The sequence below is a fragment of the Leptonychotes weddellii genome, chromosome 10 (assembly GCF_054177405.1).
Source record: "Leptonychotes weddellii isolate Sample4059 chromosome 10, ASM5417740v2, whole genome shotgun sequence".
Taxonomy (NCBI): domain Eukaryota; kingdom Metazoa; phylum Chordata; class Mammalia; order Carnivora; family Phocidae; genus Leptonychotes; species Leptonychotes weddellii.
Window position 1 is genome coordinate 78,354,221 of NC_138378.1, and position 23,520 is coordinate 78,377,740.

General features: G+C 37.0%; 1 protein-coding gene across 1 annotated transcript in view; it reads left to right on the forward strand.

The window, feature by feature from the left end:
- ALMS1 (ALMS1 centrosome and basal body associated protein) overlaps window positions 1-23,520 on the forward strand; it is a 180,857-nt gene that overhangs the window by 56,701 nt on the left and 100,636 nt on the right. The window contains exon 10 of the mRNA XM_081797285.1: window positions 18,303-20,146. Coding sequence (XP_081653411.1) covers window positions 18,303-20,146 — 1,844 coding nt within the window. The remainder of the gene's footprint in view (window positions 1-18,302; window positions 20,147-23,520) is intronic.

A 23,520-nucleotide genomic window follows, 5' to 3' on the forward strand; every position in this document is an offset into this window, starting at 1 on the left:
TCTACCATGGGTTAGAGCTGGCTTTCTAAGATCAACACTCTAACCACCGACATACTGGACCCAGCAGCTGGTCTAGCAGCTAGTCTCCCCTACTGGCACAAATGTAGGGGAATTCTCCTTGGCTTCCAGGACCTGATAGCCTATACCTCTAGTCTCTGTTTGTGGAGAAGAGGCAGAACCCTGCCTTCCTGGTTAGCTCACCTTGGCTCAGTTCTGAGACTTTGCATGTGATTGTAGTGGAGCACATCCAGACCTGACACCCAGTGGACTCTCCTTTAGAGACTAATGGGAAACTTACCACCTCAGACCAGGGCCTGCTGGTCAGTCTCTGCAGGAGAGTCTGACCTTTTATAGCACTGACAGTTTAGGGTGGGGATGCACAGCAACAACCAGCAGCAGCATAAAGCAATGCCACAGACCACCAGCAAGGAGTTGTTTCTTCCCAGAGAGGCTGAGCAGTTTGGAAGAGGAAGTTAGTGACCAGGTCACACCTAAAAAGCTTTATATGGGGGTACAAACTGCACCCACACTCCCATCCTGGTCACCAATTGTGTTGTGGGCCCATAGCTATTGTATTAAATTAAGAAAATGCAGATTATAACCTGCTAAATGAGGAGGGACAAACCACCTACACAGGGCTGGCAGGTAGCTTCCTTAGCCTTCAAGGGTTTTGACTTTGGGGAAGTGAAAATCCCAGGGTCATTTTGATTGAAGATGCAGTTTTACCGTCACATGAAAGAAGTAAGGTTATAAGATCTCTTATTACTTACAGATCCCGGAAGTGCGCGTGAGGGTAGGGAAGGCATTCAGTGAGCCAGGGGAAGGGCAGCCCTCCATCCTAGATCATGAGTGAGCAGGAGATAGAGAGCAGGGTAGCAAACACCTATTACTTATAAGGTAGTTGGGGCAGAGATCACTAACTTTTCATGGGCTCAACCATAAATGGTTATTATAAAAGAAGTCTGAGGGAAACAGTGGGGATGTCTGGTGGGGAATCCTAAAAGTCCTTGTCTAACTGTCCAGACTCTGGTTGTGAGCAGGGTTGTCATACTGTAAAGTGCCTAGGCAGCAAGTCATAGTAGCTATTTTCCATCAGATATGCCTTGTAATTTTTTATTCATAGGGAGACATAATGTATCAGGTAAAAGGAACTGTTGTAAATAGGCCTTGAGTAATGTGGTGGTAAGGTATATGGAGAAGGAAAGCATTCTATATAGTCCTATGATTAGATCTCAGTCTTTTAGTGAGCCTATACTTCTGAACTGTGACTTAAATATTTCTCAGCTTTTTTTTCTCCCCTCTTATGTGGAACAGAATGGCTAGAGTGGTGTGGAAGGTGTATTTCCCTTCTCCCATATGGAATACTTGAGTTTACTAGACCTGGGAATTTTCTTTTACCCATGTCAGTTAGGCTCTGATAATTCCCCAGCAGATTAGGCTCTGGTTTATTAGTCTCTCCTGAGTGCAGGCCTTGTTAACAACAGAATGGTCTGGCATATTTCAGAATAGTTCCTTTTCTCCTCTCAAAAGCAGGCAGGGATTTTTCTCCAGTATTTATTGTGAGAACCTGGTCAATCTCCTGGAGGTAAAACTCACAGAAGTGTTAGGGTACCCCTATGACTGGGTTCCCCCTGGAGTTTTTAATTTTCAGACTTATCCACACTGAGTCTCCAGCAATTCATCTACTGTAGTTGAGGTTTTCTTACCCAACACTGGTTCCCACAGTGGTTTCTGTTCAGTGGTCTCTGCTCCTGTAAGCCTGAACTCCCTGTATTTGCCTTTCTTTCTGGGGACAGTGATTTTCCCTATGTCCTTACTTTTCTTGTGGATCCAAGAAGAGTTGTTCATTTTTCAGTCTGTTGTTAGGACATAGTGGCAACTTCCAAGGTTCATACACAAGGAACCAGAAAGCAGAAGTCCCTGAGATAGCCCTCTATCAACCTTTTGGTACATTCATAACAAAAAATTGGGGAAATGGGGTGCCTGGGTGACTCAGTCGTTAAGCGTCTGCCTTCGGCTTAGGTCATGATCCCAGGATCCTGGGATGGAGCCCCGCATCAGGCTCCCAGCTCGGCGGGAGTCTGCTTCTCCTTCTCCCACTTCCCCTACTTGTGTTCCTGCTCTCTCTATCTCTCTGTCAAATAAATAAATAAAATCTTAAAAAAAAAAAAAAGTTGGGGAAAAACATACCTGATTCAGGTGTTTATATGGGTGAGTCTTTGAAACTATTGAATAATGGATAAGTCCCATGCTATCTAAATATTTCTCTAATGCATAAAAGAAAATAAAAATTTCAGTTTACTTGAGAATACTGATAATTGAGAATGTTGATACAAAAATTTCAGATTCTTCAAAAAAGAAAATTACTAAAGTCTTTGATAGCAGTTGTAATCTTTTTTTTTTTTGAGATTCTTTTTAATTTATTAAGGAATATGGATTTTTCTCACCTAATGAATTCCTAGAGATGAAGATTTCCTGCCCAACATTTTAATAATTTTAATAATTTTCCCACAGTCCATTTTCAGTGGCCTCACGTCAGCGGCTTCTTTTCATTCTCTATCTTATCAGTTAGAAAATGGAGTGGTTTTTCTAGACCAGATTATAGGGATAATATTATTGGAACTATTTGACCTGAGTGAACAGCCATTTTTATGTCTGGATATATTATACACTTCTATACAGAAAGGGAAATCCATTCTACGTAAAAAGGTCAAGTAAATATTCACATTATGGTTTCATTACAGGCAATGGGTTTTCATCAAAAATGAAGGATTCAGGCACATGGGTAGTTACGTATGTGTGGCCGTTTGTTTTCTAATGGCCAGAGTTCTGTGCTTTCTGCCTGACTGATTAGTAGTCGGAACAGATTGGCAGGTAGGAAGTAATGTCTCCTCTTTCATTTCCCATCTTATTTATTTGAGTCTTCTCTCTCTTTTCTGTAGTCTAGCTAAAGGTTTGCCAATTTTGTTTATCTTTTCAAATAGCCAACTGTTAGTTTCTTTAATCTTTTATTTTGTTTTTATGCTCTCTATTTGGTTTATTTCTGCTCTAATTTTTATTAGTTTTATCCTTCTGCTAACTTTGCACTTTTTTTTTTTTTTCCCTAGTTCCTTGAGGTATAAAGTCAGGTTCTTTATTAGGTATCTATTTTTTTTTAAATGTAGGCATATAACTATAAACTTCCCTCTTAGTACTGCTTTTGCTACATCCCATTAGTTTTAGTGTGTTGTATTTTTGTTACTTGTCTCAAGATATTTTCTAATTTCTCTTTTGATTTCTTCTTTGACCCATATGTTGTTCAAGAGTATGTTGTTTAATTTCCACATATTTGTGAATTTTTTAGTTTTCCTTCTATCATTGAGTTCTGGTTTCGTTCCATTGTGGTCAGGAAAGATAGTTGGTATGATATCAGTCCTCTTGAATTAGTTAAGAATTGTTATTTGAGCACACATGTGAGGTGTGAATTTGACCACACAAATTCCTAACCTGAGGAATGTTCCATGTGCACTTGAGAAATAAGTATATTTTGCTTTGGGTTTAATTATCTCTATATATCTGTTAGGACCATTTGGCCTGTAATATTGTTCAGGTCCACTGTTTCTTTACTGAATTTTCTGTCTGGATATTCTGTCCATTATTGAAAGTAGGGTATTAAAGTTTGCTACTATTTTTATTGCTGTATGTTTCTCCCTTCAGTTCTTATATTTGCTTTATATATTTATGTGCTCTGATGTTGGGTGTGTGTATATACATAATTGTTATTTCTTCTGGATGAATTGACCCTTTATCATTATATAATGACCTTTGTCTCTTATGACAATTTTTGAGTTAAACTCTGTTTTGTCTGATATTAGTATTGCCACTTTTGTGCTCTTTTGGTTACCATTTGCATGGAGTATCTCTTTTTAAAAAGATTTTATTTATTTATTTATTTGAGAAAGAGAGAGCACAAGCATGGGGAGGGGGAGAGAGAGAGGCAGACTCCCCTCTGAGTGGGGAGCCTGATGGCGGGACTCAATCCCAGGACTCTGGGATCATGACCTGAGCTGAAGGCAGACACCTAATGGACTGAGCCACTCAGACACCACTACATGAAGTATCTTTTTTGCATCCTTTCACTTTGAGCCTATGTGTGTCCTTAAAACTAAAGTAAGAGGGGTAGACGAACCATGAGAGACGATGGACTCTGAAAAACAAACTGAGGGTTCTAGAGGGGAGGGGGGTGGGAGGATGGGTTAGCCTGGTGGTGGGTATTGAGGAGGGCACATTCTGCATGGAGCACTGGGTGTTATGCACAAACAATGAATCATGGAACACTACATCTAAAACTAATGATGTAATGTAGGGGATTAACATAAGAGTAAAAAAAAAAAAAAACTAAAGTAAATCTGTTGTAGACAGCATGTAGTTGGATGTGCTTTTTCATCCACTCAGCCACTCTATGTCTTTTGACTGGGGGGGAGTTTAATCCATTTACATTTTAAGTAATTATTGATAGGGAAGGACTTACTCTTACCATTTTGTTAATTGTTTTCTGTCTGTCTTGTAGTTCTTTTGTCCCTTTTTTCTTCCCTGGTTGTCTTTGTGATTTGTAAATTTTTTGCAGGGTTGGGCTTCGGTTGCTTTCTTTCTTTTTTTTTTCACTTCTTTATCTTCTATAGGTTATTTCTTTGTGGCTACCATGCAAGCTTACACATAACACCTTATAGTTATAGCATAGACAACAGAGGCAAAAATAGACAACTGTGACTACATCAAATTAAAAATTTTCTGCACAGGAAAGAAAATAGTCAGTAGGGTGAAAAGGCAAACTATGGAATGGGAGAAAATATTGACAAACCACACATCTTTTAAGGGAGTTAACATCCAAAATACATAAGGAACTCTTACACCATGATAGCAAAACGAAACCTGATTAAAAAAAAAAAATGGGCAAAGGCCTTGAATAGACATTTCTCCAAAGAAGAAGAAGATATACAGCTGTCCACAAGTATATGAAAACTTGTTTAACATCACTGATTATCAGGGAATTGCAAATGAAAACCACAACGAAATATTACCTCACACACATCAGGATGACTACTATCAAAAATTCAAAAGATAACAAGGGTTGGAGAGGATGTAGAGAAATCAGAACCCTTGTGCTTTGTTGGAAGGGATGTAAAATAGTGCAGCCACTATAGAAAAGAGAATGGAGGTTCCTCAAAAATTTAAAAATGGAATTATTATATGATCCAGCAAATCCTACTTCTGTGTATATATCTAAAAGAATTGAAATCGGGATCTTGAAGAGTTATCTACACTCCTATATTCATTGTAGCATTAGTCAAGTTATCACATCACATCACAATAGTCAAGTTAAGGAAACAACTTCTTTGTTTATTGATGGGTGAGTGGATAAAGAATATGTGGTATATACATCCAAGACGATGTTATTCAATCTTAGAAAAGAAGGAAATCCTGCCATATGCAACAACATGGGTGAACAGGGAGGATGTCATGTTAAGTAAAATAAACTAGTCAGAGAAGGACAACTGTATGATTCTACTTATATGAGATTTCTAAAATAGTTGAACTCATGGAAAGAGTAGATGGTAATTGCCAGGGCTTTGGGGCAGAGGAAATGGGAATTGCTGTTCAACTGGTATATTGTTTCAATTATGCAAGATGAGCAAGTTCTAGAGATCTAGTTCACAACATGGTGCCTATAGTTAACAATACTTTATTGCACACTTAAAAAAAGGATGTACCTTTGTCAAGAGGGCACATCTCATATTAAGTGTTCTTACCACAATAAAACATATATATATTAAGAAAAATCTTGTGACAAATATAGATGCAAAAATGTTTAAAATAAGTATTAATATTTGGTATTCAGTATCATATTTTTTTAAAAAACTTATATCGAGCAAGTAGGGCTTGATCTAGCAAAGCAGTAATATGTAATTTATAAATATATATTTTACATTAGTAGGAAAACCACAGTTATTTCAGTAGGCTCCAAATAGGTATTTGGGAATAAATAAAATACATCATTAGTTTTTGTTGTAGTGTTCCATAATTCACTGTTTTTGTATCACACCCAGTGCTCCATGCAAACCTTTTTCTTAACACATTGTGGAATGTTTTAGCCTGTCTGGCAGCTCCCAGAAGGAGCTAAGGAAGAGTTTTCCCAGGGCTGGGGCAGCTTCCCTGCCAGTGTTTGTTAAGAACATTTAATGGCCAAAGTATCAGCCCATAGCAGCCTGGACCTAGGGTTAGCAGGATAAACAATAAGCACGCTGAAAAGTTTGGGAAGGAAGCAGTTGAGAAAGGGGAAGACTTGGGGGGAGGAAAGGACTTTCAAAGGATCCTGCTTATATTGAGGAATTGAGAAGGCCAGGTGTATGCCCAGGGCTGAACTCATTCTCAGAAAGGCCTGAGAAGACCCTGAACTTTACTTTGGCTAACCTTTCAGGCTTTTGTGTTGCATAAGTGAGAAGTGGAGTGTGAAGCAGTATTGTAAATAATATGGCTAAGTATTGAAGAAGTACCCTAACTTTTAGAAAATCAGAAAAGACTAGTAGAGGTTTTTTTCCCCCACTCCCTCCTTTCCTTTTTCCCTTTTCCTTTTCTTTCCCTTTCCCTTTTCCTTTCTTCTTTTTGGCTGCATATTTTAAAGAAACTCAAAACAGTAGCTGATTATTAAGCTAAGAACACATAGATTTCAGTGCTACACACAAAAAAGAATACAAACCTTTCACAAAAATAGTTTAGAAAAGTATCCAACCAACAATCTACAACAAGCAAAAATAAACCCTAGGTAGGGAGGAGAATCTGATACCCAGAGTTGCTATGTCCGTTTTTACCAAATTATGAAGTACTTAAAGAAACAAAGTGGCCATTCTCAGGGAAAAAAGTAATTAATAAAAACTGTTCCTGAGGAAGCCCAGCAATTATACTTACTAGGAAAAGATTTTAAATCAACCATCTTAAATATGCTCAAAGAGCTAAAGAAAGCCATGGTTAAAGAACTAAAGAAAACCAAAAAAAGATGTTTCATCAAATAGAGACATCAAAAGGATAGAAATCCACTTGAAGGGGTGCCTGGGTGGCTCAGTTGTTAAGCGTCTCTGCCTTCGGCTCAGGTCATGATCCCGGGGTCCTGGGATTGAGCCCCACATCCAGGCTCTCTGCTCAGTGGGAAGCCTGCTTCTTCCTCTCCCACTCCCCCTGCTTGTGTTCCCTCTCTCGCTGTCTCTTTCTCTGTCATATAAATTAAAAAAAAAAAAAAAATCCACTTGAAGGTTTCAGTAGCAGATTTGAGTAGGCAGAACAAAGGATCCATGAACTTAAAGATCAATCGAGATTATAAAGTCTGAGGCCCCAAAAGAGAAAAGAATGAAGAACAATTAACAGAGCCATGAGATATAATCAATTGCTCCTCACAACCCCAGGTCAGTTCTTTCTGCCCACAGGTCCTGTCCCCGTGCTTTAATAAAACCACCTTTTTGTACCAAAAACAAAAACAAAAAAACAGGACCATGAGATACCATCAAGCATACCAACATATGTAATAATGAAAATCCTGGGAGGAGAGAGAAAAGAGAAAGGGGCAGAGGCAGTATTTGATGAAGCTGTTGAAAACTCCCAAATTTGATGGAAATCATATATCTATACATCTAAAAAGCTTAATGAACTCCAAGCAGGATTAAGTGAAAGAGTTCTTCACTGAGACTCATTATAGTCAAGTTGTCAAAAACCAAAGACAGGAGATCTTTTAAGCAGCAGTAAAGTAGTAGTATCACTTACAAAGGGATCTTCAATAAGATTAATGGTCAACTTCTCTTTAGAAACCATGGAGGCCTATAGGGAGTGGGGTGATGTATTTAAAGTATTTAAAAAAAAAAATGTGCCAACCAAGAATTCTGCATCTGACTAAGCTATCTTTCTAAATGTGTAAGAATTTAAGACTAGATAAACATTGATTTAGGGAATTTGTCATGTGAGAAATGCTCCAGGAAGTCATTCAGGGGAGATGAAAGGACACTGGATAGCAACTCAAAGCCATATGAAGAAATAAAAGACAGTGATAACCACTTCAAACCTACCACAGTAGCTACATTTTAAGTAAATGGAAAATAAAAAGTCTTGACAAGGATATGGAGAAATTGGAACCCTTGTCCATTGCTGGTGGGAATGAAAAGTAGTATAGCCACTGTGAAAAACAGCTTTGTGGTTCCTCAGGTAGTTAAACAGAATAGCAAATAATAATAATAGTAATAATAGTAAGTCCCGGCAATTCCACTACTAGGTATGTACCCAAAACAGTTGGAAACAGATGTTCAAGCAAAAATTGTACATAAGTTTTCATAGCAGCACTGTTTACAAAATAATGTTCATCGATGATTAGGTGAAGGAAGGGTGGCATATTCAATACAATGGAATATTATTCAGCCATAAATAAGTACAAAATTTTTTGAAACATGCTACAGTATAGGTGAACCTTGAAAACATGCTAAGTAGAACGTAGATATGACACAATCATTCCATTTATAGGAGTAGGTAAATTCATAGAGACAAAATCTTATTAGTAGCTGCCAAATGCTGAAGTATAGGGGAGAAGGGGTAGAGATTGCTTCATGGATATGGGTTTCCTCTGAGGTTGATAAAAATGTTTTAGAACTAGATAGAAGTGATGGTTACCCACTGGATAAAAGTGTTTGAAATGCTACCGAATTATACACATTAAAGTGGTTAACTTCATGTAATGTGAATTTTGCTTCAAGAAAACATTTGCATATAAATTGATTAATATATTCTATATTGGGTCTCTTATATTTTGCTTATGTTGTGTTCATTTCTCCATTAAACATTCTTCTAAAAGAATACATTTTAAAGCTCTGTTACACACATACATACACAGTATTGTTGAATAGGCTTACTGTTGTATATTTAGGTTGTTTTGAATGTAAATGAAATTCTCATCCCAGTAGGTTTAATAAGGTTGATTTTAAATATATAGCAAGATGAAATTTCAAGTTTTTCCAAAAAACATTTAAAAATAACACTTAGCGGGCGCCTGGGTGGCTCAGTTGGTTAAGCATCTGCCTTCAGCTCAGGTCATGGTCTCAACGGTCCTGGGATCGAGCCCCGCATCTGGCTCCTTGCTCGGTGGGGAGCCTGCTTCTCCCTCCCCCTCTGCCTGCTGCTCCCCTGCTTGTGCTCTCTCTGTCCCTGTTGCTGTCAAATAAATAAATACAATCTTTAAAAAAAAAATAACACTTAGCATACTTGTTGGTTCTAATACAAGTAGAAATTTATTAACTATTTTTTAAAATTTTTGGTTTCAAGGTCTTAAAACATAAAACTATGAACAACTTACAAAATTATCCCTCTTAAATAATTCTGTGGTAATTTAGAAATTTTTCTAAAATTTTACACTCAGCCTTATAGTAACCCTTTTGTATTTTTTTAAAAAAACATTTGTTTCCATAAGTTTGATTTTCAAGGAAGTTTTGCATGACTAGTAATCCAGGTTTCATTTCTTTGTAGGGAGTAGATTTTTGCTTTTAGTGCTAGGTGACTGTGTGTCTGCATACGTGCCTGTATGTGTTTCATTTTATGTGACATGGAAGAACTTTATTTCTTTTCTGGTTTGTGACACTGAAGTCTGTGACTTCTGATAGTAAACTGAGCAATGAGAATAATATAAGCTGATAAACTCAAACAGATCTTATAAGTGAAATTTGTAATTGAGAAATTCTCTCTGAAAATTAATAAACGACATGTATCAGCTAAACAGTACTTTTGTAGCCTCAGTACAATTTATATACTATAAGGTTCACCCATTTAAAGTATATAATTCAGTGTTTTTTACTTCATTTACAGAAACACACACTAATTGATTTTAGAACATTTTTATCATCCTCTCTCCTCCCCTTAATTCTCCTAGCCCCAGGCAAAAACTAATCCACTTTCTCTCTCTGTGGATTTGCCTCTTCTGGCAATTTGATATAAATGGAATCATATGTGATCTTTTATGACCACCTTTTTGTATTCAGTATAATGTATTTAAGATTCACCCATGTTGTACAGCAGCATGAATGAGTACTTTATTTCTTTTTATTGCCAAATACTGCTTTGTATAGATATTATTTATCCATTTACCAGTTGATAGACATTTGCTTTTTCCCACTTTTTTGCTCTTGTGAATAGTGATGCCATGAACATAAGTATACAAGTTTTTGAATGGTCATGTTTTCATATCTTTTGTGTACATACCTACGAGTGGAACTTCTGGGACAAATGTTTAGCATTTTAAGGCACCAATGAATAGTTTTCCAATGTAACTGCACCATTTTACATTCCCATTAGCAGTGTGTGAGGGTTCCAGCTTCTTCACATGCTTTCCAACTTGTTATTTTCTTTTTGATTATAGTAGTTCTATGGGATGTAAAGTAGCATTGTGTTTTTTATTTCTAATGATTAATAATGTAGAACATCTTCTCATTCGTTTATCTTTACAGAAATGTCTCTATCCCAGTCCTTTCCCATTTTATTTTAATTTATTTTAATTTAATATAATTTTATGTTTTTATTTTATTTTGTTTTATTTTGTGTTTTTATTTAAATTCGAGTTAATTAACATGCAATGTAATATCAGTTTCAGGTGTGCAATATACTGATTCAGCACTTCCATACAACCGGTGCTCATCACAAGTTTACTTTTCCCCCCTTCCTTTGTTCATTTTAAAATTTGTTGTCTTTTTTACTGTTGAAAATTAAGAGTTCTTTATTTATTCTGAGTATTAGTCCCTTAACAGATACAGTTTGCAAATATTTTCTCCCATTCTGTGTGCTGTCATTCCGCTTTCTTGATGGTGTCCTTTGAAGCACAAATTTTGTATTTTGATGAAGTCCAACTTACACTTCTCCTTTATTGCTTATGCTTTTGGTGTTAGAGTAAGAAATCATGGCATAACTCAGAATTACAAAGATTTATCTTTTTTGAAAGATATTTAGTTTTAGTTCTTATATTTAGGTCTGTGATCCATTTTGAGGCAATATAAAATTTATCTTTGAAAATTCTGTAAAATATATATAACATAAAATTTACCATCTTAACTATTTTTTAAAAAGATTTTATTAGAGAGAGAGAGAGAGTGAGTGAGCAAAAGCAGGGGGAGGGGCAGAAGGGGAGGGAGAAGCAGACTCCCCATTAAGCAGGGAGCCTGATGCGGGACTCGATCCCAGACCTGAACTGAAGGCAGATGCTTAATCGATTGAGCCACCCAGGCACCCCCATCTTAACTATTTTTAAGTGTGCAATTCAGTTGTGTTAACAATATTCACACTTTTGTACAACTGATCTCCAGAACTCTTCTTGTAAAACTGAAACTATATCCATTAAACCATAACTCCTCATTTCCCTTTCTCCCCAGCCACTGGCAACCACCATTCTAATTTCTGCTTCTATGAATTTGACTCCTTTAGATATCTCATAAAAGTATGATCATACAGTATTTGTTTGTGACTGTCTTATTTCACTTAGCATTATGTCCTCAAGTTTCATCCATGTTGTAGCATGTGTCAGTTTCTTTCCTTTTTAAGGCTGAATAATATTCCATTGTATGTATATACCACATTTTGTTTATCCACTCATCCATCAGTGGACACTTGAGTTGCTTCCACGTTTTGGTTGGTTGTGAATAGTGCTGCTATGAACATGAGCATACAAATATCTCCTTGAGACCCTACTTTTTAATTTTTTGAGGTATAGACTCAGAAGTGGAATTGCCAGATCATATGGTCATTCTATTTTTAAGTTTTTGTGGAACTGTCATACAGTTTTTCCACAACAGCTACACCATTTTACATTCCTACCAGCAGTGCACAAGGACTCTAATTTCTCCACATCCTCTCCAACCCTTGTTATTTTCTGTTTTTTTGATAATAGCCATCCTACAGGTGTGAAGTGGTATCTCATTGTGCTTTTGATTTGCACTTCCCTGATGATCAGTGATGTTAACCATCTTTTCATGTACTTGTTGGCCAGCTGTACATCTTCTTTGGAGTAATGTCTATTTAAGATGTTTGCCCATTTTTTAATTGGTTTTAGTTTTTTTTGAGTCATAAGAGTTCTTTATATGTTCTAGATATTAACCCTTTATCAGATATATGATTTGCAAATATTTTAATCCCACTCTGTAGGTTGCCATTTTACACTGTTGGTTGTATATTTTGATGCACAGAAGTTTTAAATTTAGTATGTATTTATATATTATAAATAATTATATTTTATGTATTTATATATTTTATATATATATATACACAATTGCATATACACAGTTGTATGTATTATACAGTTTTATATACTTGTGCTGCCTATACCCATAGAGGCAATTTTTATGTGGAATGCAAATTCATTCTTTTACACATGGATAATCAGTTGTCCTAGCATTGTTTATTGAAAAGACTATTCTTTTCCCATGGATTTTCTTGGCTCCTTCGTCGAAAATCAAGTCACCATAAATGTTAGTGTTTATTTATGGACTTGTCAGTTCTGTTCCCTTGATCTATATGTTTATCCTGTGCCAGTACTACCCTGTTTCAATTACGCTAGCTGTTTAGTAAGTTTTGACATCAGAAAGTGAGACCTTCAACTTTGTTCATCGTTTTCAGGGTCAGTTTGGCTACTGTGGGTCCCTTGAATTCCTACATGAACTTTAGGATATGTTTGTCAAATTTTTGGTGGGGGGGGGGGGGGACGCCAGGTAGGATTTTGATAGGAATTGCCTTGAACCAATAGATCAATATGGGGGAGTATTGCCATTTTAACAGTATTGTCTTCAAATCCACTGGGTCAGTTTTCCATTTGTTTTGATTATCCATAATGTTTTTTCAACAGTGTTTTGTAGTGTGCTAGTTTTATATTTATTTTGGTAAATGTATTCTTATGTATTTTATTTTTTGTGCTATTGTAAATAGAATTGTTTTATTAAGTTTCGTTTTTGGATTGTTTACTGTGTGTTGAAATACAGTTGAGTTTTGTATATTGAGCTTGAATCCTACAACTTTCCTGAGCTAGTTTCTTACAAGCTGGTTGGTTTTGTATGGTTTCCTTGGAATTTTCTATATGAAGATCATGCCATTTACAAATATAGTTTTACTTCTTCCTTTCCAATCTGGATTTCTTTAATTTCTTTCCAGATTGCCCTGGCTAGGACTGACAGTATGATATTGAAGATAGGAGGAAGAATGGATATGCTTGTCTTGTTCTTGTCCTAGAGGAAAAGCATCTAGTCTTTGACCATTTATTATCATTTAACAATATTGGTTCTTCCAGTCCATGAACATGGAATATCTTTCCATTGGTTTGTGTCATCTTCAGTTTCTTTCAGTGTTTTTATAGCTTTCAGAGTTCAGGTGTTAAACCTCCTTGGTTAATTTTAGTCCTAGGACTTTATTATTATTGGTTCAGTTGTAAATAGGATTATTTTCTTAATATCTCTTTCTGTTACTTCATTATTAGCATATAGAAATGCAACAGATTTCTGTATGTTAATTTTGTGTCATACTTTACTGAATTCATTTGTCAGTTCTGGTAGTTTTTTGGTGGAATCATTAGGATTTTCTATATATAGTATTATGTCATCTACAAATAGTGAAAGTTTTACTTTTTCCTTATCAACTGGATGCCTTTTATTTCTTTTCCTTGTCTTATTGCTGTGGCTAGGACTTCCAGTACTATGCTGAATTAAACTGGTGAGAGTGGATATCCTTACCTTGTTCCTGAGGGGAAAAGCTCTCAGTTTTTCACCATTGAGTATGATGTTAGCTGTGAGATTTTCATATACGGCTTTTATTATGTTGAGGTATGTTCTCTCTAAACCTACTGTTGAGAGTTTTTATCATGAATGGATGTTGTACTTTATCAAATGCTTTTTGTGCATTTATTGAGACGATCTTACTGGTTTTATTCTTTCTCTTATTAATGTGATGCTACAAACAATGAATGGGAAATCGAAGAAATCAGAGAATACAGGGAGACAAATGAAAATGAAAACACAGTGGTTCAGAATCTTTGAGATACAGCGAAAACAGTTCTCAGAGGGAAGATTATAGCAATACACGCCTACTTCAGGAAGCAAATAAAATCTCAAAGAACCTAACCTTACACCTAAAGGATCTAGAAAAAGAACAAAGTCCAGAGCCAGTGGAATGAAGGAAATAATAACAATTAGAGTAGACGTAAATGAAATAGAGACTAAAAAAAAAACAATAGACCTGATCAATGAAACCAGGAGCTAGTTCTTTGAAAAGATTAACAAAATTGATAAACCTTTAGTAAGACTTATCAAAAAAAAAGAAGAGAGGATTCAAATAAATAAAATCAGAAATGAAGGAGGAGAAATAACAACCAATACCACAGAAGTACAAAGGATTATAAGAATATTATTAAAAACTATATGCCAAAAATTGGACAACCAAGAAGAAATGGATAAATTCCTTAGAAACATATCACCTTCCAAAACTGAATTAGGAAAACACAGAAAATTTGAACAGACCAATTACTAACAATGAAATTGAATCAGTAATAAACTCCCAACAAACAAAAGTCCAGGACCTGGTGGCTTCACAGGTAAATTCTACCAAGCATTTAAAAAAGAGTTAATACCTATTCTCGAACTATTCCAAAAAATAGAAGAGGAAGGAAACTTCCAGATTCCTTCTATGATGCCAGCATTACCCTGATACTAAAATCGTTTAAAGACATTACAAAAAAAGGGGCACCTGGGTGGCTCAGTCGTTGGACGTCTGCCTTCGGCTCAGGTCGTGATCCTAGAGTCCTGGGATTGAGCCCCACATCGGGCTCCCTGCTCGGCGGGAGGCTTGTTTCTCCCTCTCCCACTCTCCCTGCTTGTGTTCCCTCTTTCCTGTGTCTTTCCCTGTCAAATAAATAAATAAAATCTTAAAAAAAAAAAAAAAGACATTACAGAAAAAAAGCATACTGTAGGCCAGTATGTCTTATGAACGCAGATGCAGAAATCTTCAACAAAATATTAACAAACTCAATCTAATAATACATTTAAAAAAATCATTCACCATGATCAAGTGGGATTTATTCCTGGGATGCAAATAAATTTATTTGCAAATAAATCAACGTGATACATCACATTAACATGCAAAAGGATAAAACCATATGATTATCTCAGTAGATACAGAAGAATCATTGTAGTTTTCTTTAAAATTATTTTTATTTTTATTTTACATTTAAATTCAATTAACATATGATGTATTACTGATTTCAGAGGTAGAGGTCAGTGATTCATCAGTCTTATATAATACCCAGTGCTCATTACATCCTGTGCCCTCCTTAATGTCCATCACCCAGTTACCCCATCCCTCCATCCCTACCCCTCTCCAGCAACCCTCAGTTTGTTTCCTATGATTAAGAGTCTCTTACAGTTTGTCTGCATCTCTGATTTCATCTTGTTTTATTTTTTCCTCTCTTCCCCTATGATACTCTGTTTTGTTTCTTAAATTCCACATATGAGTGAGATCATATGATAATTGTCTGTTACTGACTTCTTTCGCTTAGCATAATACCCTCTAGTTTTATCCATGTCGTTGCAAATGGCAAGATTTCATTTTTTTTTTGATGGTTGAGTAATATTCCGGTGTGTGTGTGTGTGTGTGTGTGTGTGTATGTGTGTATGTATGTGTATGTATATATATACCACATCTTCTTTATCCATTCATTTGTCGATGGACATCTGGGCTCTTTCCATAGTTTGGCTATTGTGGACATTGCTGCTATAAACATTGGGGTGCAGATGCCCCTTCAGATCAATACATTTGTTTCTTTGGGGTAAATCCCTAGTAATGCAATTGCTGGGTGTAGGGTAGCTCTCTTTTCAACTTTTTGAGGAACCTCCATACTGTTTTCCAGAGTGACTGCACCAGCTTGCATTCCCACCGACAGTGTAGGAGGGTTCCCCTTTCTCTGCATCCTCGCCAACATCTGTCATTTCCTGAGTGGTTAATTTTAGCCATTCTGACTGGTGTGAAGTAGTATCTCATTGTGGTTTTGATTTGTATTTCCCTGATGCTGAGTGATGTTGAGCACTTTTTCATGTGTCTATTGGCCATTTGTATATCTTCTTTGGAAAAATGTCTGTTCATGTCTTCTGCCCATTTTTTGACTGGATTATTTGTTCTTTAGGTGTTGAGTTTGAGAAGTTCTTTTTTTTTGGTGAAGATTTTATTTATTTATTTGACAGAGGGAGACATGGCGAAAGAAGGAACACAAGCAGGGGGAGTGGGAGAGGGAGAAGCAGGCTTCCCGCGGAGCAGGGAGCCCGATGCGGGGCTTGATCCCAGGGTCCTGGGATCATGACCTGAGCTGAAAGCAGATGCTTAATGACTGAGCCACCCAGGTGCCCCATGATAAGTTCTTTATAGATTTTGGATACTAGCCTTTTATCTGATATGTCATTTGCAAATATCTTCTATTCTGTCAGTTGTCTTTTGGTTTTGTCGACTGTTTCCCTTGTTGTACAAAAGCAGTCATAGTTTTAATTTTCATTTCCTTAATGTTAACCGTGTTGAACAGGTTATTATGCCCCTATGTCCCATCTCTATTTTAGTCAGTGAAATGTTGGTTTTTTGCCCATTTTTCTAATTGGGTTGTCTTTATTTTTTTTTAAGCTGTTAAGGTTTGGGACATCTTTATGTATGTTAGATACAAGTCTTTTATTGGATATGAGGTTTACAAAATTTTCCGGCCTATAGCTGGGAGAGACGGGGGGCCCGTCACTGCTGCTGAATGAGGAAAGTCCACTTTCCCTATGTGGTCTCCACTGATACCACAGCAAGGGGTAGCTCCTTACCAGCCATCAAGGGCAAAAATAAGTCCTGGGCGCCTGCTTGGCCATCTCTAATACCGTGGCTTGGATGCTGGGGTGTCTTGTAATCATTTAGCAAGGGTAGAGGTTTAGGCTCCTCATTTAGCCTTTGCTGATATGAGAAAAGCAGGTTTGTTTTTTTTTCCTGTGGTGTTTGGCTGGAATAGAGCAGTTACGGTCTAAAAGTTTTCTGTCTTGCTAGACTTCACTTTTACTGTTTTGTTTTGTTTTTTTAAGCTAATGAGAGTGGGTTATTATTAGAGCCTTTGTCTATGCCCTTTTTTCCTGTGTTGCTGGCTTCTTTAGCTCCCAAATCTGGAATATATGAGGTAAAATGAAAACCCAGGGATTTCACTACCATATCATTCCTCAGGTCCCAAAATCCCTAGCCAGCCTGCCTTCTCTAGATCTTTCAGATAATTCTTATGTTTTATATATAATGTCTAGGACTTTTAGTTATACTTATCAGACAAATAGGAGAAAGTACAACTACTCTATTACATCAGAAGTGATAGCATAATTTTAGGTATTTTTATTTGAAATCGAATGTGGCTATTATCATCAAATAGGTAAAACAGAAATCTCAAAGAAGTTTTATATTTATGGTAGCTTTAGGTCTGATCCATTACCCCAGGAAGAAGTACTCATTCTTTTTCCTATTCTTTGGAATATTCCTTTCTGTCATTCTTCATCACAATTATTGGTAAAATATTAGGGTATAGGCCAAGCTTCTATAACAGAGAGACCCCAAAATACAATGGCTCAAATATGGTAGAATTTTCTTTTTCTTTTTTATTGTAGTCTAAGGCAGGAAAGGGAGCTCTGTTCCTTGAAGTTATCCAAAGACCCAAGCAGGCTTGGCAGCTAAGCCATTTTTACACATGGCTTCTGAGATTGTTCTAGATATTACCATTTTCAGCTCACAAGATAATGGTGATGGTAGTGATGGTGGTAGTAGGGGAACATGGAGGCCAAGAATTTGATTTTCTAAGGACAGGAAGCAGAACTTATACTTACTGCTTTTGCTCATAACCCATTGGCCTAAACCTAGTCATATGGTCACACCTAGGTACAAAGGAACCTGGAAAGGTCTCCAGCTTTGTGGCCATGTGACCAGCAAAGGTTAGGTTAAGGAACCTCTGTTACTAAAAGAAAAAGGGTGAGAATACTGGCGGACCAAAGTAGTCTTTATTTTTGTTAGTTTAGTGAAACATTTTTAGAAGAAATTAACTGTGTGATCTTAGTTATCATGAGCCATTTTATCCTATAATTAACTGTCCTTTTTGTTATGTTCTTATCTGTTTTATTGTAAAAGATCAACAGGACCTTTGTGGTCAATTCTTAGCCTGGATTATAAAACTGGTTTTTATATAATTATTTGGACTACAGTAAGAACTTGTTTGTGTCTTCTAGGGTTTACGGAGTCCACGGGGAATAGGATACAAGCCAGAAGCTGTATGTAGTCACATTATTATTGAGAGCCATGAAAAAGGATGTTTCAGGACCCTAACTGCTGAACAACCACAATTGGATAGTCACCCTTGTGTTTTCAGATCTGCTGACCCCTCAGAAATGATCAGAGGACAACGGAGTCCATCATCATGGAGAACCAGACACATCGACCTTTCCAAATCACTAGACCAGAGTAACCCCCATTTCAAAGTTTGGAATTCCTTACAGTTACGAAGTCATTCCCCATTTCAAAACTTTACAACTGATGACTTCAGAATTAGCCAGGGTCTTCGAATGCCATTCCATGAAAAGATAGACCCTTGGCTGTCAGAATTAGTAGAACCTGCTTGTGTGCCACCTGAAGAAATGGATTGTCATTCTTCATCACAAATGCTGCCCCCAGAATCCATGAAAAAGTTTACTACTTCCATCACTTTTTCATCTCACCGACATTCTAAATGCTTTTCAGATTCCTCTGTTCTTAAGGTTGGTGTTACTGAAGGTAGCCAGTGTACTGGAGCATCTGTGGGGGTATTTAATTCTCATTTCACTGAAGAGCAAAATCCTCCCAGAGATCTAGAACAGAGAACCTCTTCCCCTTCATCATTTAAAATTGTTAGTCATTCACCAGATAAAGCTGTGACTATTTTAGCAGAAAGTAGTAGGCAAAGCCAAAAATTATCTGTTGAACATTCTCAGCAAGAAGAAAAACTCCTAGAAAGATCAGATTTTAAAGGCAGTGATTCTGAGCCCAGTACCAGTGCAAAGTGTAGCAATGTCAAGGAAGTTCATTTTTCTGATAACCATACCTTCATTAGCATGAGCAGACCAAGTTCCACACTAGGAGTAAAAGAGAAGAATGTAACTGTAACTCCAGATCTTGCTTCGCACATTATTCTTGAACAACGAGAGCTCTTTGAACCAAGCAAAGCCTCACATGCAGATCACCATGTGAGAAAATACCATTCTCCCCCTCCTCAACATCAGGATTATGTAGCTCCAAACCTTCCTTGTCGCATTTTTCTTGAAAAACGAGAACTCTTTGAACAAAGCAAAGCCCCAAATTTAGATCATCAGATGAGAGAAAACCACTCTCCCTTTCCTCAAGGTCAGGATTATATAGCTTCAGACCTTCCTTCTTCCATTTTTCTTGAACAGCGTCAGCTCTTTGAACAAAGCAAAGCCCCAGATGTAGATCACATGGGAAAATACCATTCCCCTCTTCCTCCAGGTCAGGATTATGTAGTAGAAAAGAATAACCAACATAAGTTTAAATCATACATTTCCAATATGATAAATGTTGAAGCCAAGTTCGATAACGTGGTCTCCCACTCAGCCCCAAATCAGTGTACATTAGTAACATCTGCATCTACTCCACCCTCAAATAGAAAAGCACTTTCCTGTGTTCGTATAACTCTTTATCCCAAGACTCCTTCCAAGTTTGATAGTGGAACCTTAGATAAAAGATTTCACTCACTGGATCCTGCTTCTAAAACAAGGATGAATAGTGAGTTTAACTCTGACCTACAGACTCTATCTTCAAGATCATTGGAACCAACCTCCAAATTATTGACCGGTAAACCTGTAGCACAGAATCAAGAATCATTAGGTTTTCTAGGATCTAAATCTTCACCGGACTTCCAAGTTGTACAGTCTCCTCTTCCAGATAGTAATACTATTTCTCAGGACTTGAAAAACATACTTTTTCAGAATAGCCAGATAGTAACCTCAAGGCAAACACAAGTGAACATTTCAGATTTGGAAGGATATTCCAGTCCAGAAGGGACTCCGGTATCTGCAGATCGGTGAGTCTCAATGTGATGACAAGCAAGCTGATGGAATTTGTGATAAAAGGTTTTAAATACTTATGCAAATGTAAGGTCTTGGGGGAAAGGCAGTACGATTTCTCTTATGGGAGGTTGTATCTGACTAGTATTCTAGAAGTCTTTCAAGGCATAAATGCCTAAGTAAGAGAGAACATCTGAAAGTAATGTATTTATAATTTCAGAGGGCTTTTGACAAGACTTGGCACCGAGTATATCAAAACATTGAATTACTTTGGGAAGAGTCTTTGATCATCCCATGGTTCAATTTACTAATTGTTTATTGTGTTGGAAATACACTGAAGACCAGGATTTGGGTTGTGTGCACGTGCTCACTCTCTTGCTTGTTTGCTCATGTTCTCTCTCTCTCCTTTCTCTCTTAGTTTCCATTTCATGATTCTCCTCAAATATTTAGTATTTACAATGAAAAAAAGGTAACTTTCCCCAGAGAATCCTGACAGGTATCACTTTAGCCAAGTTATCAAGGCTAACCTCACTGGTAATGCATGTCAATATAATGTGCTCTCTAATGTGATGCCCCATTTTACAGTGTATTATAGGAAAGGAAACCCAGGTCAGGACTATATGCATTAGTTTTATACTATTCAGCCTTATTTTAAGACTATCATTAATTCAGTTTTACATTTTGAATCCTTTAAAATACAGCTAAAACAGAATTACCGTGTGTGTTTCACGTTCCACCTTGTATTTCAGAAGGCAGCATATGGTAGTGAAGAGCCCTGGGCTTGGAAAGAAGGAAGGGAAAAAAATGTTTATTCAGCATCCACATGTGGTAGTTATGGCAGTGAGGGACTTACATATGTTATCTCATTTAATGCTTATGATAACCCTATGACGTAGGTGGTGATATCCTTATTTACCCTCTGGGAAGCTGAGATACTGATACTGCTACTTTGTCAGCAGACAGCATTGTCTCACATAATGCTCTTTTGTTTTTGTTTTTGTTTTTGTTTTAAGATTTATTTATTTTATTGAGGGTGTGGGGGGCAGAGGGAGAGGGAGAGAGAATCTCAAGCAGGCTTCCTGCTGAGCATGGAGCCTGACAGGGGCTCAATCTCACAACCCTGAGATCACGTCCTGAGCTGAAACCAAGAGTCAAATGCTCAACCGAGCCACCCAGGTGCCCCCACACATAATGCTGTTTGTAAGCAAGAGAATGGGCATTCTCGTGCAATCTGTTTAAAGCAAGAGCTCGTTCACTGCATGGTAGTGTCTCCCTGAATCTTGAGCCCTCCTTTCAGCTCCTCAGTCAGCTATCCTCCTGGACAAGTCATTTAATATCTTTGGTACTCCTGTGTGGATGATGGTGGGAGGAAAGGCTTGAAAAGCGGCACGGTCCCTTATAGCTCTAAAACTTAGTGGTTGAGAATTGGATTGGGCCTAAAAAATAGGGTCAGTCTCTGCTTTCAGTATTATAATACAGAATTAGAGTTGAATTCCTTGAATGAGAAGAAAATAATAGATGACTATAAATATGAACTAATAATAATGCCAATTGTCTGCAATGTACTAAATGCCATCTGTTATAGTAGATGCAGATACCATTTTATACTTAGTATAATCATCAGAATTTTAAAATCCTAATACTTAGAGAAATTAAATGTTTTGCCCAACATCACATGGCTATTATTAAGTGTTAAGAGGTGGCATTTGAATCTAGGTTTGTTTGACTCCAGAGTCCATAGTAATTCAAGGGGTGCCTGGGTGACTCAGTCGGTTAAGCATCTGCCTTCGGCTTGGGTCATGATCCTGGAGTCTCAGGATCAAGCCCTGCACTGGGCTCTCCGCTCAGCAGGGAGTCTGCTTCTCCCTCTGACCCTCCGCCCTCTCGTGCTCTCTCTCTCAAATAAATAAATAAAATCTTTAAAAAATAAAAAACAAAATATTAAGTATTTTAAAGCTTTTTTATGTTGAGATTATTTTAAATTTACAGAGGTGTTACAAAAGTAGTAGGAATAGTCCTTGTATTAATTATTTATTGCTGTGTAACATGCTACTCTGAAATGTAGCAGCTTAAAACAATATTATCCCAATGTTAATTTGGGTTTCTGTGAGTCAGAAACCTAAGTGAGGCTTAGCTGGGTGCTTTCAGCTCAGGGTCTCTTACAAGGTTGCAAACAAGGTGTTGCCTGCAGCTGTAGTCCCATATCAAGGCTTGATTGAGAGGGTATGTTTCCAAGCTTGTTCACATGGCTATTGGCCAGAGACATCTTCCCTTCCTTCCATAAGGCAGATGTGCCCTGTCACATAATTGCCTTTACTTTTTGTGGTGAGAACGTTTAAGATCTTCTCTTTTAACAACTTTCAAGCGTATGATATTATTGTTAGCTGTCATTACAATGCTGTGCATAGATCAAATGTAACAGCTAAATGTCCCCCAGAGTGAGCATGTGAGAGAACAAGGATACCCAAGACAAATGTCATAGTCTTTGTAACCTAACTTTCTAAGTGAATCTCACCACTTCTGCCACTTTCTCTTCAGTAGAAATGAATCACTATTTCCTCAAGAATTAGGGGTCACACAAGGGTGTGAATACCAGGAATCGGAGATCATTGGAGAATATCTTAGAGGTTACCAATATGTCCTTTACCAAAGATTCCTTTATGTTAACATCTTACCATAACACATTTACCAAAACTAAGAAATTATCCTTCATATAAAATTATAACTAAGATATAGACTGATTTGGATTTGGATTTCACCTGATTTTTCCACAATTGAAACTTTTTTGCTTCAGATCCAACCGAAGATCCCACCACGATTCTACCTTGTGTTTTAGTTGTCATGTCTACTTTATTTCCTCCAGTCTATGGCTGTCCTTGTTTTTTATGACATCAACACTTTGAAGAGAAATGATTAGTTGTTTTGGAGAAAGTTTTTATTTAGTTTTCCCTGATGTCTCAGGAGTATATTGAGGTTATGCATTTTCAGTGCATCTCATTAGGGAGCACATTAAGTTGATATGCATTACTGGCGATGTTAACCTTGATCACTTGACTACAGTGGTGTCTACCAAGATTCTCCACAGTACAGTTACTGTTTTTCCTTTGTAAATACTAGATATTTGAGGGAGAAACTGGTAGACTATGTAAACATCCTGTTTCTGCTTAAACTTTGATCACTTATTTTAGCATCCATCACTGGATCTTGCCTGTAGCAATTATTACTCTAGTATTCTAATGGAGTTTTTATATTTCTTTCATTCCTATTAAGGGGAATTTTTCTGTAAGCAGGAGCTGTTGTTCCTTCCCCATTTATTTATTCCTTTATTCATGTACATCAGTATGGATACAGGGGCATTTATTTCATTCTTTGGATTATAATCTAATACTCC